This window comes from Onychostoma macrolepis, chromosome 04 (assembly GCF_012432095.1).
Source record: "Onychostoma macrolepis isolate SWU-2019 chromosome 04, ASM1243209v1, whole genome shotgun sequence".
Classification (NCBI taxonomy): Eukaryota; Metazoa; Chordata; class Actinopteri; order Cypriniformes; family Cyprinidae; genus Onychostoma; species Onychostoma macrolepis.
The window spans coordinates 27,477,528-27,494,539 of NC_081158.1; the positions used below are offsets into that span (position 1 = coordinate 27,477,528).

The 17,012-nt window shown below is 37.9% G+C and overlaps 1 protein-coding gene across 1 annotated transcript in view; it reads left to right on the forward strand.

Annotated features, from left to right (window-relative positions):
- Positions 1-17,012, forward strand: part of cnot4b (CCR4-NOT transcription complex, subunit 4b) — a 33,416-nt gene that overhangs the window by 2,899 nt on the left and 13,505 nt on the right. Inside the window, exons 2-11 of the mRNA XM_058774253.1 lie at positions 4,436-4,664; positions 5,623-5,820; positions 8,466-8,552; positions 8,708-8,809; positions 8,903-9,028; positions 9,112-9,230; positions 9,550-9,753; positions 10,142-10,199; positions 10,387-10,642; positions 10,736-11,275. Coding sequence (XP_058630236.1) covers positions 4,491-4,664; positions 5,623-5,820; positions 8,466-8,552; positions 8,708-8,809; positions 8,903-9,028; positions 9,112-9,230; positions 9,550-9,753; positions 10,142-10,199; positions 10,387-10,642; positions 10,736-11,275 — 1,864 coding nt within the window. The 5' untranslated portion in view covers positions 4,436-4,490. The remainder of the gene's footprint in view (positions 1-4,435; positions 4,665-5,622; positions 5,821-8,465; positions 8,553-8,707; positions 8,810-8,902; positions 9,029-9,111; positions 9,231-9,549; positions 9,754-10,141; positions 10,200-10,386; positions 10,643-10,735; positions 11,276-17,012) is intronic.

Sequence of the window (17,012 nt, forward strand, 5' to 3'; positions counted from 1 at the left end):
TGGGTGTGCTGTAGCATCTCAGTGAGGTGCGGAGAAACCAAAAGCCCAATGAGCTTGCGATTAGCAGTTTGAATATTTTCTCAAGGATTTCGGTATGCTTTGAAGAAAGGTCATTCCATGTTGACCCCTGCACACAGGATTGAGGGCTCTTAAGTCTGTCCGTTCAGCTTTCAGCTCCCACGGCACTCTGGGTTAATGTATACACAAAAACACGTACCGTCGCCAGAACTCAAACATTGTAGGTTTAGTTTATCTTTTGTTCCTACGCTTTCCCAGCACCTAAGTCACCTTGCAAACATGTTTGTTACCGTGTCTGCTCCAAAGAGATTTGTGAGTGATTCTGGCTTTATTAAGCTTAATGATTTCAGTTTAGTTTAATCCAGATTTGCATTTACATTGGAAGTCAAATCAGGATTTGTACTCTTTGAACTGTGATAATCAGAAACGAGACCTTTTGCACAACATTTGTCTTAATTTTAAAGGTCATCTTGTGACTTTTATTGCCCCGTTTCGTTCCATATTATGCATCTTTCTTTCACAACATGTGCATGTAATGTTGGATGCCAGAGGGAATCAAACCCTGCACAGCTTGAGTGTGTCTTGGGGGTTTATAATCATTGTGGTGGAATCAAATATTATTATTTTTTTTCATGAGTGATGGTTAAATGTTTGTTATGAATCGTCCCCAGCAGGGGCCAGCGGAAGGCTTTCATTACTCAGAGCTGTTATCCGTCTCTGCTGGGAAGCAATCCCATCCTCACCAACAGTGGGAATTCCTTCTCCATACAGTCCTGGCCCTGGGGCCGGCAAAAAACCCCTCACACTCCGTTTCTAATTCCATATTGGCATGTTAAGGAGACTGTGCTTTGCATTTTCCCCACCACCCCCCTTACTAGCTGGGGTGAGACCTTGTCGATCCGAGGAAGTGCTGATTACCCTACATGTAGCGCAGACCGCCCCCTGCTTTCAATCAGCATTTCCCTTTTAAAGGGAGATTCAAGGGACTGACTCCTCCTGCTGTACTCTGCGTGGCCAGGATGGGATATTTTTAGACAAGTCCCGTTTTTCCCCCTATCCTCTTGTAACCACACGCTGTCCCCTCTTCACACTCCTGGTGCTTCCGTTACTGACAGTGACCATAAGACCCTATGGACAATTGGAGCTTTGTTGGCTTTTAGTCTGTGTGTGCGCGCTAGCTGTGAAGCTATACATACAACACTGGGTAACACTTTACAATAAGTTTCATTAGTTAACAACATTAGTAAACATGAACTAAGAATGAACAATACTTCTACAGCATTTATTAATCTTAAAGTTAATTTCAGCATTTACTAATGCATTATTGAAATCACAAGTTGTATTTAACATTAATGCACTGTTAACTAGGATGAATAAACAATGAACAACTGTATTTTCATTAACATTAACGAAGATTAATAAATAGTGTAATAAATGTATTGTTCATTGTTAGTAAATACATTTAACAAATGACACCTTATTGTAAAGTGTTACCCAACACTGTTTGAAAGTTTGGGTCAGTAAGTTCTTGAAGTCTCTTATGCTCAACTAGGCTGCATTTATTTGATCAGAAATGCAGTATAAAACAGTAATGTTGTGAAATATTATTGCAATTTAAAATCTGTTTTCTATTTTAATGCATTTTAAAATGTAAAATATTCATGTAATATGGCAAAGTGGAATACATTACACTTCAGTGTGACTTGATCTTTCAGAAATGCTGATTTGGTGCTCAAGAAACATTTGTTATTATTGATGTAATTTTTTAACCGACTTATTCATTTTAGGCTTTTTTTTTTTTTAATAGAAAGTTCAAAAGAACAGCATTTATTTGAAATATAGATCTTTTATAACATTATAATAGTCTTTACTGTAAGTTTGATCAACTTAATGTGTCCTTTGTGTACGAAAGTATTAAAGTACTCACCACAACGTTTTGTGTATACTGTACTCAACAGTAAGGACGGTCAAAAAACATTGTTCATGTGCGTAGAAATTTTCCTTGGAAAACATACTCAAAATTTTGACTCGCACTGCACAGGTTTTTGGCCAATCAGTTGCTCTCTAGAATGTCCCTCCCCTGCTTAAAACAGGAACTACAAATATAAGGCTAATCTCATCCAGTCTGGTTGTTTCCCTTATAGTTTATAAGATATTGCTGGTTCTGTAACGTTTTTTGCCATTTTGTTTAAAGGGGTCCTATTATGCTCTTTTACAAAATCTTGATTTTGTTTTGGGGGTGTACTAGAACATGCTCTCATGCTTGGTGGTTTGAAAAACGCATTATTTTTCACATAATTTACATTATTACAATACCTTTCTCCCCAGCCTGGCACAAACGGCTCGATTAGTTCCAGGTTTGATGAAGGACCACTTTCCGAAAAACTAAATGTGTTGTGATTGGTTAGCTATCCCAGTACGTTGTGATTGGCGAACAGCTTAGACAGTGTTTCAGTACTAAGCAGCAAGTTCCGTCTGCTCCGGTATAGTTAAGGATGGTGTCAATATTGCCATATCAATTTGGACCCCGAGAATATTGAACAAGAGGATCGCGCAGAACCTTTGCACGCACGGATATTGCAAGACATATTAGAGTGGTAACGTTATTTTATTTATTTTTTGTTGGCTAAATCACATTTTAGATGCAATGTCAACAACCACTTAAAAATAACTGCATTTACTATGTACAGATAAGTGCGACGGTAATATGTATAACATGAATTGCAGTGGAACTGTTATACAGTTGAATTTATTTATACCATAGTTTCGTAATTGAAGTGTAAATTCTGCAGATTACATCATTATCCAGTATTGTCCTGTCAGCAATTTATAAGTGGGAACTGCTCTGTCTTTCAGTAAATGTTTTTTGGAGAAACCAGCACTGTACTCCCTCATGTTGTGGAAGATGTCCTCAGTAAAATGAGGCCACTGTTTCCTGACATCGTCCGCTTTAAGAAGGAAAAAGACATTTGGGCACGGGGTGAAAAAAAACAGCGTGTCTTCGACATGGCAAAAACTTGACGCTACAGCAGTGCTACTTCGTCGTCGTCGTCTTGTCTGATGCACTTTCAACCAAGTGCTCTAACCAAGACCTCGCCCCTCCACAGCCACCAACCATTCGAATTTCTGTAGGCGGGATTTCTTTTAATGATATTTTAATGGGCAGCTTTGTGATGTGATATAACACCCGGAAATGAGTCGTTCGTTGTAGTTCTTGAAAAGGGATTTTTTTTTTTTAATTGAAATATCTCCCTTTGGAGTGGACTTGTAAGATTTGCAACTCTGTAGATCTTTTTTATGCCCAAACATACACACTACACACTGACTAAAATTCAAAAAGTGAAAAAGCATAATTGGACCCCTTTAATGTGACAGATGAATCACTCCATGGAAGCTTCGTATTCTGAGTTTGTTTGGTAATGCACACTAGGCTGTCCTGTATTTGTTCCCATTTAGGAGCTTCGTTCAGACCATTGTTTGATAAATGAACCTTGTGGGGAAGTGCCTCTAGGGAACGTAACTGTCTTGGACAAACTGTTGTATTTGTGCTCATCCGTGTTGTTTATTTCAGTACTACTGCAGAAGACATTAAATCAAAATGTGACGACACACATGGACCAAAAGAAAACCGATTGCCCCCAAGACGTAAATTAGCTTGCATTTAGCCCTGTTGTCTCACCCCCTGCTAAATTAAATGAATTAAACCTCATTTTTTTCTTTTTTTTAAACTCGACATTATTTTTCAGTAGGCTTTTAAATGAAGATGCTAGCAGTCACATACCTTCCCATCATATTGCTTTTCAGCCAATGCATCCTACATTTGAGATGCAAACCTTGTCATGAGCCCACGGATCTGTGTTCCATATGAGGGTCCAAAACCTCATTTTCTGTAATTGCTGAATTTGCACCTACACATTTAGACAACTAGTTCACTGGATGATCCCTAGAGGATATGCATACTTGTTATTGAAACTGTTGCAATTGCTTGTGTGGGTGTTTGGGCTTGTCGATTCCAATTATGCCTTCAATTCCTCTCTTGACTTGGGTTTTAAACTCCTCCCACACACACAAACACACTCTTACTAGTAGCAGTCTCATTATTGGCTCTCTGTTGCAACCTCTAGTATGCTTTGAGACTATTTGAGTGATATAAGCCTAATTCTGTCTCACATCTGAAGATTAAGCACTGTTGGAAAGAAACAAGATTTTTGTAGATATTGGCTACATTTTTAAACCTAGAAGTTTTGTTTGTTTGACAATTATTGGCATTTAAAAACAAATACAACATTATTTTATTACAATCAAAGAATTGTTTAAACTTATTAACTTTGATATTCATATTAAAAGTATTTAAAAAGCATTTAAAACTAAATTTAAAACACACAAAAAATAATATATATATATTTTTTCTCATCAGCTCTGCATCTAAACTGTGAGAACACCCCACTCTTTTCTCCGCGCCGTGCCATAGGATGTCCCGCAGCCCTGAGGTGAAGGAGGACCCCATGGAGTGCCCACTGTGCATGGAACCATTGGAAATTGACGACGTCAACTTTTTCCCTTGCACCTGCGGCTATCAGATCTGCCGCTTCTGCTGGCATCGCATACGCACAGATGAGAACGGCCTCTGCCCGGCCTGCAGAAAGGTAACCAATGAGCCAGTACAGCACACAAACCAATTTGGTTAGAATCATCCTTGATTACTTATATTAAACTATGCAAATTATTAGACCTGCAAACTAAAATGAGATCTAGTTTTACATGTTGCAATTTGGGCTTTACCACTTGATTTCATTTATACAGTTTTAACCCAAGGAACCTTTGACACTTTAATTTATTTCTAAGAAACTGCTCTATTGGGGAGCTCCAGGAGATTAGTTTTAATGGCTAGCTTTCAGCATCCCAGGGAGCTTTGCTGGAATAATTCATGCTCCTCCTGTTGCCTCAGGGTCTGCACGATTTTTATTGTTGCTTTACAGCTGTGTGGAGGGAACGTGCAGCACAACAAGCCTCCAGTTCTTGTATGCTTTTTCTAAATGCTCCCAGACAATCACTTAAATCAGTCCCTATAGTGTCCAGTTTACTGCAGCTCCTTAGCCTTTATTTGCAGGATGTGTGTTATTATTTCCAGTTCCATCTAAAAAAAAAAACCCAGGGTATCCACTGATCCTTAATCAGTGTCATATTAAAATTTCTTTTTAAAATGAAAGGCTGTATAGTCATAAATGGCATATGAAAACATTTTATTAAATGTGGAAATTTGGGAGAATGCATTTGACAGCTCTTTATGTGAGTTTTAGTGTATGTGTTTAAATACTGCTGTTTATTAAAATGTATCGATATATTGTTACACATAGTATGTAACAATATATCGATGCAGAAAATTATTTTGCATTGCTTTAAAATGTTAAACGAAAAGATTTTGATTGAAACATTTCAGACGTTTGAGTATTTTATTTATTTAATCTTTTTGAATATTTTTACCATTTGATGCTGCTGATATGGTCAAATTATTTAAATTTCCATTTTGTCATTAATCATTTAGTGAAACACAATCTTTAAGAATGATTTCATCTAACATTTAAGATCTTGTGTTTGGTTTAGCCCTATCCAGAAGACCCTGCAGTCTACAAACCTCTCTCTCAAGAGGAACTTCAGAGGATAAAGAATGAGAAGAAGCAGAAGCAGAATGAGCGGAAGCAGAAGATCACAGAGAACCGCAAGCACCTCTCCAGTGTGCGAGTCGTCCAGAGAAACCTGGTGTTTGTGGTGGGCCTTTCACAACGACTCGCCGATCCCGAGGTGATTCAGCAAAATACACTGACCTCTGTGTAACTGATGTTCCTCTCACTCAGGATAAATGACTCCATTGCACTAAAGCTTGATATTCATCTTGGTGGTATTTGGTAGTAAGCTCTCAAAATTCACCCACACTTGGTTTCTGTGCTTTATAAAAGTTTCAGTGCAAGCAAGATATGAAAAAGTAAGCATTTTTCTGTCCTGTCAAGGGGCTTATCTATTTTTTTAAGTGTTAAAAAATGAAGCTTACAGTAAGGAACATTTGTCCCAGCTGCTAAAACATTCCTGATCAGGTGAAAAGAACATTAAAATACTTTTTTGAGTTCATATCCTTTTGTGTAAAAAGACCCACCTAGGGCTGCACGTTACATCGTTTCAGCATTGATATCGCGATGTGTGCATCTGCGATAGTCACAGCGCAAGATGTGCGATGTTCATTTGTTATATTTATACTGATCATTTTCGTGACAGGCTCGTGTCATGTCGCTCTGATTTTTCGTGCACACCACATCCGCTGTAGACAGCATCCCTGATTATGGGTTATTAATTTGTCGCACCGCGCAGCTCGCGTCTGGTGTAGACACGGTGAGAGCCACGCAAGGTGCACGTGAACACTCAATTCCGTTCATCTCCGTGTTTATTTGTGTCTGAAATGACACATACACGCAAAACTGTCAAAATGCATGTCTCTGCAGGTTGCTTATGGCTTAGGTTAAGGTAAACTATCGAGAAAGTAAATGGATAGTACTGTTTTTTTTTTTTGTTTTTTTGTTTTTTTAGCTATTTTCTATGCTGATTTATTCACCTACAAAATCACCCCAATCATTGATTTTTTTTTTTTTTTAAATCTGGTGATTTATTCATTTTATTTTTTTCAAATATCGTGCAGCCCTAGACCCACCTGACTCTAATCAAGTAGCTACTAGTGGTTGACCCATATAGGGATCATAATTTCATTTAAAGTTAGTAAATAACTCAACCATCAAGCTTTCTGTAATTAAAACTACACTTTACATAATATCCAAAATAAATAATTTGAAAATGAATCAATTAGAATAATTTGAACTAAATAAATGGATTTATACACTTTTTGATTTTGTAATACTGTTATAGTATTTTTTTTTTTTTTATATATAAAAAAAAAATGTGAGTATGTGCACTGGTAATCATATTAATGACCGTTCAATGCAAATTTTACATGCAGCGAATATGATGTATAAATGCATATTTTCTGAATGCTGATGGTATATTTAGAAGCATTATAGCCCTTCTATTATTGACAGAACTGTTAAAAACAGTAAACTAATGAAGACAAAGAAAAGGAGCTCCTGTGCTCTCAGTCCTGCTTATGATAAAAGTCCTGCATATGACTTATAAAAGTCCTGCTTATTGATCTATGCTGAGAAGTAAAAAGTCAAATATCGGCTGCAATATTGGTGATATATTGGTAAACCGCTTGTAGTTACTGGTGTCAATGTAAAAATATGCATTTTCAGACTTCTTGATGCTACTATTCTTCATTATTACGGTATTTCTTTTGGCATATTGTACAGGATCACTTCCATCTGGCTGCATGAAACTCCTGGAAGATGTGTAGATTTGATTTTATGCCACATATCATCAAATGGAAAAAAGAGACCATAAATGGTTTCCTGGGAAATGAAAGCTACCTGCCCACCAGCTGCACTTTGCCTGCATAACCAGCCCACGAAAACAGCTTTCACTCTCTTTTCGCTCCCTTCTCTCTGACGCTCTTTTTCTCCCTCTATTTGCCATCACAGCTGACGTCATGTACCCTGAATAGATCTCAGCAGAGAACAAGTTATTCAGTGTGAAAAACCGAGAGAGAACATGCCTTCTAAATTAAAGAGCGTTCGAATGAGATAAGGAGAACAAAGCTTTAAAAACATCAAATCTACATTGTGACAATGTTTTTATGCGGTTTGTCTGCTTGAATGTTCTTTCTATACCGATCATCCCTTCACTTTTCAGTCTTTGTGCCTTCATTTATTTCACACCGAGGGTGTGAAAAAGAACAAAAAACTGAAAGCGAGCGAGGCCGCTACACTCGAACAAAGACTGCAAAGAAACATCCGGGCTGCTTTCACAGTTCAAGAGTGACCAGAATCTCAAAAGCACCATGCTGTCGAGGCGAAGCCCTCCGCCAATGAACTGTCAGTCACCCACCAGAGACCTACTTGTGTGCCACACTTCGTTTTCACTGTTGATTTGGCTGAACATTGTGGACTTCCTGTTGATAGTGTTTAGGTCATCGGTTCTCAATACAGTACGTCATTCACGCATATCCTGGTTTTTTATTTCATCCTCAAAAGACTTGTGTAAAATGGTTTACTCATGTAAGGTTTTATAAGTAGAAACGGTCTTTGGTGGTGTAAAACTGGAGTTTAAATTGTTAAATAATATTTGCCACAGTGCTGATGAGATGCATTTAGTTCCTAACCTAGATTTCCTATGCCTTTCTCATATAATAAAATGTGATTGAGTCATATCCTTCCGATGAATCATGGTAATAAGGTGTGCTCTCTCCCTGTGTGACTTAACTAAACAAACTGCATTTGCATGTGCTGTTGATGATCTGCAAACAGCAATCAGGTCTTTTTAAATATATTATTGATGTCTGATTGCAGGTCTTAAAAAGGCCGGAGTACTTCGGGAAGTTTGGGAAGATCCATAAGGTGGTCATCAATAACAGCACTTCTTATGCTGGCTCACAGGTGAGCTTTGTTTTCTTCCCAGCTAGCTTAGTGTCTGCTCAAACGATTTAAACAAGCAAATATTTTGCATAATAAACATTTTTACAGGGCCTGCCATTTGTGCATTAGATGACATCTGAGTTAGTCATCTAATATGCTTTGATATTTGTCCCCAGGGTCCTAGTGCCAGTGCCTACGTCACTTACATTCGATCAGAAGATGCCCTCAGAGCTATACAATGTGTTAACAATGTTGTAGTAGACGGCAGAACACTTAAGGTAATGAAAACTCAGAAAAAAAATAGTCTAATATTATGAAGAATTAGTTACTTCCAGTGTGCATTATATCTAAATATGCCATTTTTCATGCAGGCTTCTTTAGGTACAACAAAATACTGCAGTTATTTTCTAAAAAGCATGCAGTGCCCCAAACCAGACTGTATGTATCTTCACGAGCTGGGAGACGAAGCTGCTAGTTTCACGAAAGAAGAAATGCAGGTAATGTTGCTGCTTCCTGCTTTTTAACTTCTTTATTGACATTGACAGACTTGCGTCTGAGCTCATACCATTTGACATTGCAGGCAGGGAAACATCAGGAATATGAACAGAAACTCTTACAGGAGCTCTACAAAACAAACCCTAACTTCCTGCAGAGCTCAACAGGGGAGAAGACAAAGGGCAAATCAGGCACATCACAGAGGTTTGTACTGAATCATACCTTTCACACCAGCTCCAATTAAAAACCTATTTATTTATTCTTTCATTTAGTAATAACACGTGGAAATATGGAAGTTATTTCATATTTTTGATGACTTTATTGTTCAGAGTTATGCAGAAAACTATAATTATGAGTAGTGAAGTTATAATTAAAATGAATTCATTATAATTTGTTCATTTATACTTTCATTAAGCATTAAAATATTAATAATGAATATGGAAAAATTAATGTTTTGTTGGTGTCTACCTCCTTTACATTTAATGTTTCTATCATATTTAAAGTTTCATATCATATTCCCCAGTTCCAACAGTAACAACAAAGAAGCTTGGCCTTCGTTACAAACCACAGGAAAGATGCCCAATGGGCTTCCAGAACACCATAAGACCCCACCCCTAGATGGTGGCTCCGACTCTGAAAACATGACTCCAGACGGTCTGGACACAGAGCTCGGCCTTGGCTCCATCACTGGCCTGCCTCCCTTCACATCAAACTGTGACTCTGTCAGGTAGCCAGCCTGTGAACTTCTGCCTAGTGCCATATTCTGTCAGCCTTTTTTTCTTTGCCAAATTATTTGGAAAAACTTAATAATCTTTTCTCAAGCACTTAAGGGCACCGAGGGTTCAAGGTATTGTTGGATGGTAAAATAAACTCTGAATACTCTAGAAGGACAAAATGCATTACAGTACATTTACTTGTGAAATTACACTTGTTTTCTTTGTGATAATTAAGGACATTTTCTCCCAAAAATTTGCTTAATGCTGTCAGACATTTTTTTTTTTAATGAAAAACTTTTCATCTTTTAAAATGAGCTTAATACAGTTTAATTTGTGTAACACAGTAATTCATGTACTGTATGAATGTAACTAATTCAAGTTTGCATTATTTTCCTGCAGCCCAAATAACAAACCTTCAGATTCCATTGGTATAAGTAACGGAGAAACATCACAACTAGTAAGTTCAGGATCACACTGCTGATCATTATTTACCTTTCTGAATGGAAAACTGTACACTTATCTAAAACCACTTTTCTTTAAATAGAGCAGGTAATGTTTTAACCCAAGTTAAAAACACGCATCCTGATTTTATTTTATTTTTTTTTTTTTTTTTTTTTCTTCCTCTCTCTTACTAAATCCTCCAGATTTCCGGCCATGACTCTCCATCACCGCCTCCTGGCCTGTCCAAGCCATCTCTAGTGGTGCCTATCTGTGTAGCAGGGCTGACAGTACGGTCGCCTTTCGAAGGAGCAGCAGCCGAGTCACAATCGCTCTTTTCAGACAACAGCAACTTCCGACACCCCAATCCCATCCCCAGCGGCGTGTCCGGCTTTTCCAGTTCCCTTCACAGCAACTCCGATTGGCCCACTGCCCCAGAACCACAGAGCCTTTTCACGTCAGGTACCTGGACCCATTTAGACATCTCAAGGGCCAAATATTATTTGCACCACATTACACATAAAAATGTACAATTCTCCTTCTTCATTCTGACAGATACCATACCAGTGTCGTCCTCTACAGACTGGCAAGCGGCCTTCGGTTTTGGTTCTTCGGCCAAGCAACAGGATGACGACCTCGGCTTTGACCCATTTGACGTCACCAGTAAGGCACTGGCTGACCTTATAGAGAAAGAGCTCTCAGTTCAAGACAAAGCCTCCTTACCCATGACCGGCACAATATCAGCGCCAATCTTCCCTCACGGGCCTTTACTCGGCCCGCTCCACAACGCCCCTTCCATGAAAGGCCCACTTCAGCCCCCCACATCCTCACACTTCGCCCCAAACTCCAGCTTGCCCTCACGGGGCTTCTCCCAGCTCCCACACCGCACTGTCTACAACTCCTTCAGCTTTCCCGGCCAGACGCAGACCTCTCGCCACAGTTGGATGGGCATGCCCATGCGCAATAACCTCCCTCACTTGAATCACACCAGAGTCCTTTCTTCTGCTGCACAGCACAGCAGCTTTTTGGACTTGAACTTGGTGCCACAACAGCAACATCACCACAGTACGGTGCTCGGGGGTATTCATATGACAGGTAAGTGCAAACCGGTGCTGGGGATCTGTGTGTGTGTGTGTGTGTGTATATCAATAAATTTTGTTTTAGATAGATAGACAGACAGACAGATAGATGATAGATAGACACATCTATCTATCTATCTGTCTATCTGTGTGTGTATATGGGTAGTTGACAAATAAAAATTGGACTGTGTCCTATGATGTGACAGCAAAGATGTAGAAAAAAAACAACTTAGAAAAATGAGAAAAATGTATCTTCAATCTTGGTTACAAATGGCATGAGAGAGGTTTGTCTTCAATGTTAGAATCTTTTTTTTTTTTTTACATTTTTCCGTCACACCATAGGACACATTGATATGGTCAACTACCCATAGATAGATAGAGAGCGAGATAGATAGAGAGCGAGATAGATAGAGAGCGAGATGGATAGAGAGCGAGATAGATAGAGAGCGAGATAGATAGAGAGCGAGATAGATAGAGAGCGAGATAGATAGAGAGCGAGATAGATATATGAACATTAGGAATAAATTTATTAAATGGACATCTAAAATTTAAACATTAATTAAAAAATATATATATATTACTTTATATTACTTGTTTAATATTGTTCTATATTTAATAAAAACTAAATAAAAAATATTTTTAAATGGACTTCTAAAGTTGCATTACATGTAATTTACAGTATATGTGTTTGCATTATGGGTAGCTGTCATTGCAAACTCGGTCACAGGAGGGCAGTGTGGTGCTGTTTTGATAGCATGCAGAAATGTACATCATCAGAGCTCTGTCATAGAAGATTCTGGTGATTGCCGAGGGCTCTCTCATGGAATGAAACCTCATGATTTGAAGTATAGCAGTGAGATCGCTGTCACATTTAGTGCTGATACAAATTGTACAGAATATAATCATCATCCCCTGAGGACGTCTTCGTGACAGAACTGCAATTTTGCGTAATGCATGATGGGCCAGCCCACTTTTTTTTTCTTACCTTTTAGCATTTTGTGTTTCTGTGATTTATGTGGTAGACCTCTGAGTGCGGGTGTCCACCTCGGGCAATAAACGCTTTTATTTAAAATCAGTCTAGCCTAATTAATTCAGTTTGACTTGAAAAGACAGATGGTTTTCCTGACCTAAACTTAAAGATTAATGTTTACAAAGATTCATCTTTGTGCTCTGGATGTGAGAACAGCCTGTAACTCAAGAAAATATCAAATTCACTGGTATTATCCATCTGAAGAGAAAGTACTCAGACGGGGGGAAGAGGCTACAGTTTGACATTTCACTTAAGCCCTTACCTGAACCTGTCAGTGAGGAGCCAAGCTGAAAAAAAAATCCAGATATCAAATATCATAAAACAGCCCCAGTTTGGTTCGATACCATGACAACGTAGACAAATAAAAGTTGGTACTGAAAATGTATTCAGAAATTTTAAAAGCAGCTGAGCTGCTGTCATGCAACTGAAAAAATGCATTTAAGTCTAGATGTAGCGTCAGTTAGTTGCTCCCCAAACACGTCCTGAATTGATCTTTCAGAAATTTAGTTCATTTAAATAGAAAGTGTTTCCTTGCGGTCTAGCTTTAGGGCTTTTTATGTGAAACAATCTAATCTGCTGACACTGCTGTGGAAGTGTAGCATTTTCTAACAGGCTGTTTGTTTCTCAGCGTGCCTCCTACTTTTTAAGATTAGATTAACTTGTATTTCAGATGGTGCAAAAATAAGGGAAGGGAAATTGGAAGTGACCTGAGGGTTTCATTACTCGTAGAAACAATGAATAACTGGCATGACTTATTTTTTTTAATACTACTGGCTCCATTTCTGGCTCTGTTGTGCTATGCAGTGTATTTTGTTTGTTTCTTAAATCCATGGGTCTCATTGAGAGAAAATGGTCTTCCCTGTATGCAATGGTGTCCTCCAGAGGATGCAGCTGCCCAGGACCTGGGAGGGGAACATTGCATTATTTACGAAGAAGAGTCCAAAATACCAAAATAGGCTGGAGGGGCCAACACATGCAGTCTCATAACTTGTTATTTTGTTGTTTGAGTGAGAGATCAATTTCTGCTGTATTGAAAATGTAGAATTAGATGTAATTGAGTTTTTTTTAATTTTTTTTTTTTTTGCTCGTTAGCTTTTTATATAATAATAATAATAATAATAATAATAGTAATAATTTTATATATATATATATATATATATATATATATATATATATATATATATATATATATATATATATATATATATATAATTTTTTTTTTTAAATCCTGATTTTGTTAAACAAATCACAGTGTACAGTAATTCACTCAGTTACTGATTCACTAATTTTTAATTGCTATAAATTAATGCAAAAATAACTGAAAACATACGTAGGCTATATGTAATATTTTAATCATCCAAGTTAACTTGATTATCAGTCGATTCTACAACCTGAATTCAGGAAATGTTGGGATGTTTTTTTCTTAATTTGAATAAAATAAAAACTAAAAGACTTTCAAATCACATGAGCCAATATTTTATTCACAATAGAACATAGAGAACATAAATGTTTAAATGGAGAAATTTTACTCTTATCCACTAAATTAGCTCATTTCAAATTTGATGCCTGCTACAGGTCTCAAAAAAGTTGGCACGGGGGCAACAAAGGGCTGAAAAAGCAAGACATTTTGAAAAGATTCAGCTGGTAGAACATTTAGTAACTAATTAAGTTAAATGACTTCAGGTCTGTAACATGATTAGCTCTAAAAGGGATGTCTTAGAATGGCAAAGATGGGCAGAGGCTCTCCAATCTGTGAAAGAGTGTGTAAAAAGATTGTGGAATACTTTTAAAAACAATGTTCCTCAACGTCATATTGCAAAGGCTTTGCAAATGTCATAATCTACAGTGCATAACATCATCAAAAGATTCAGAGAAACTGGAGAAATCTCTGTGTGTAAGGGACAAGGCCGAAGACCTTTGTTGGATGCCCGTGGTCACCGGGCCCTCAGACGACACTGCATCACTCATTGGCATGATTCTGTCATTGACATTACTAAATGGGCCCAGGAATACTTCCAGAAACCACTGTCGGTAAACACAATCCTCCGTGCCATCTGCAGATGCCAATTAAAGCTCTGTCATGCAAAAAGGAAGCCATATTTGAATATGGTCCAGAAGCGCCGTCGTGTCCTGTGGGCCAAGGCTCATTTAAAACAGACTGTTTCAAAGTGGAAATGTGTTCTATGGTCAGACGAGTCCACAATTGACATTCTTGTTGGAAATCACGGACGCCGTGTCCTCCGGGCTAAAGAGGAGGGAGACCTTACAGCGTGTTATCAGCGTTCAGTTCAAAAGCCAGCATCTCTGATGGTATGGGGGTGCGTAAGTGCATACTGTATGGGCAGCTTGCAAGATTTGGAAGGCACTAAGTGAAAGTGACGTGACATGTGGCCAAGTATGGTTACCCATACTCGGAATTTGTGCTCTGCTTTTAACCCATCCAAAGTGCACACATACAGTAGTGAAGACGCATACCGTGAACACACACCCGGAGCAGTTGGGGGTTCGGTGCCTTGCTCAAAGGCACCACAGTTGTGGTATTGCGGGTGGAGAGAGCGCTGTACATTCACTCCCCCGACCTACAATTCCTGCCAGACCTGAGATTCGAACTCGGTTATGAGTCCAACTCTAACCATTAGGCCATGACTTCCCCGACATAACCACTATGAATGCTGAAAGCGAGATAAAGGTTTTAGAACAACATATGCTCCTCTCCAGACGACGTCTATTTCAGGGAAGGCTTTGTGTATTTCAGCAGGACAATGCAAAACCACATACTGCAGCTATTACAACAGCATGGCTTCGTAGTAGAAGAGTCCGGGTGCTGAATTAGCCTGCCTGCAGTCCCAGATCTTTCAACTATAGAGAACATTTGGTGCATCATTAAATAAAAAATACGTCAAAGACGACCACAAACTCTTCATCAGCTGGAAACCTATATCAGGCGAGAATGGGACCAAATTCCAAAACCAAAACTCCAGAAACTCATAACCTCGATGCCCAGACTTCTTCAAACTGTTTTGAAAAGAAGAGGAGATGCTACACCATGGTAAACATGCCCCCGTCCCAACTATTTTGAGACCTGTAGCAGGCATCAAATTTGAAATGAGTTCATTTTGTGCATAAAATTGTAAAATTTCTCAGTTTAAACATTTATCTATGTTCTATTGTGAATAAAATATTGGCTCATGTGATTTGAAATTCTTTTAGTTTTCATTTTATTCAAATTTTAAAAAACGTCCCAGCATTTCTACAATTCGGTTTGTACTTGATGTCAGCATGGCCTGATTTTTGTGATAACACATTTGACCAAATATTTATTTATTTGAGCAAAAATACAGTAAAAATGTTTTAATAAAATGTATATCAAGAATATAAATATATTAAGTTTATTACAATTTAAAATTAATTTAATAATGAATTTAAAAAATCTGCTTGAAATATATTTAAAGGTGCTGTATGTAGGATTGACACCGAGTGGTTGAACTAGGTATTGCAGTCCAAATTCAAAATATTGAAGACCGTTTTTTTCACCCGGCCCCTCCTACTCAGACTTGACACACACGCAGGTTGCCAGATTAACGACACCAACAGGAACGAGCGCACATGACGATGAATACAATTAAATACGCTGTGTTTTCCACCAACTGGCAACCCGCGGTGCCGAAATACAATTGGGTAAACTGTCAGTGGGCGGGTTTCACAAACCATAACAAACACAGACATTCCGTGCCGGAATGCACATTTTCAAAGGAGAATAACTGACTGTAGCGTTGTTTTTCAGATAAACATGTTAATTTAGCATGTTTCTTAAATATCTGCAAACATATGGTATTTTTATGCTTTAGGAGAGACAAAGTCCTACAGTACCTTTAAAAATGTAATTATTAGAAATCATTCTAATATGCTAATTTGCGGTTTAGGAAAGATTTCTTCTCATCAGTGTTGAAAACAGTTAATATTAATAAATTTAATAAAGTTGCTTAATATTTTTGTTGAAAGCATGGTACACTCCAGGATAAATAGAAATTGAGTATTCTTTTTTTTTTTTTTTTCAACATTTTATAAATGTCTTTACAGTCATATTTGATTAATTTGTTGCATCCTTAAGGTTGAATAAATTAACCCCCCCCAAATAAAAACTTACTGACCCCAAACTTTTGAACAGTGGTGTGTATATAAAAGAATCTGAATTGAATTACTATAATATACAAAAATAGCTTTAATGTGATGTATACATTGCAGTGGTTACTTGTTCGTTTAATATTTTATTAACGCCCCAGTCTAACTGATATATTGTTCGTCACAGAACAGAAAGCTGAATGATGCAAAAAGACCTACTTTACACCCTCTACAGCCCTGCAAGACAAATTTTGTTTCTTCACTCTGCTGATGTGATTTTGAGTTTAGCTTTTGTCCCATCCGCATAAATAAAACATGACGACACTTGTTTATCTGCGTATGCTAATGCGAACATGGGTGATTGTGTTAATGCCTGCCACACTTGGCTAGATGAGCACTTTCTAATCAGAAGTAAGAACTGTGTAGAGGTTTAAAAAGAACACCTCATTCACGTTATTCAACACCTCATTCATCTTATCCCCTTCTTCAGAGGTGTTTCATTAAAGCCCAGTCCCCCTCAAGTGTTGATATAGAGTGTCTAGATTCTCATATTGGCTCGTTCTCACACTTGACTTGTTTATCTGCACAGGTTTGATGGTAT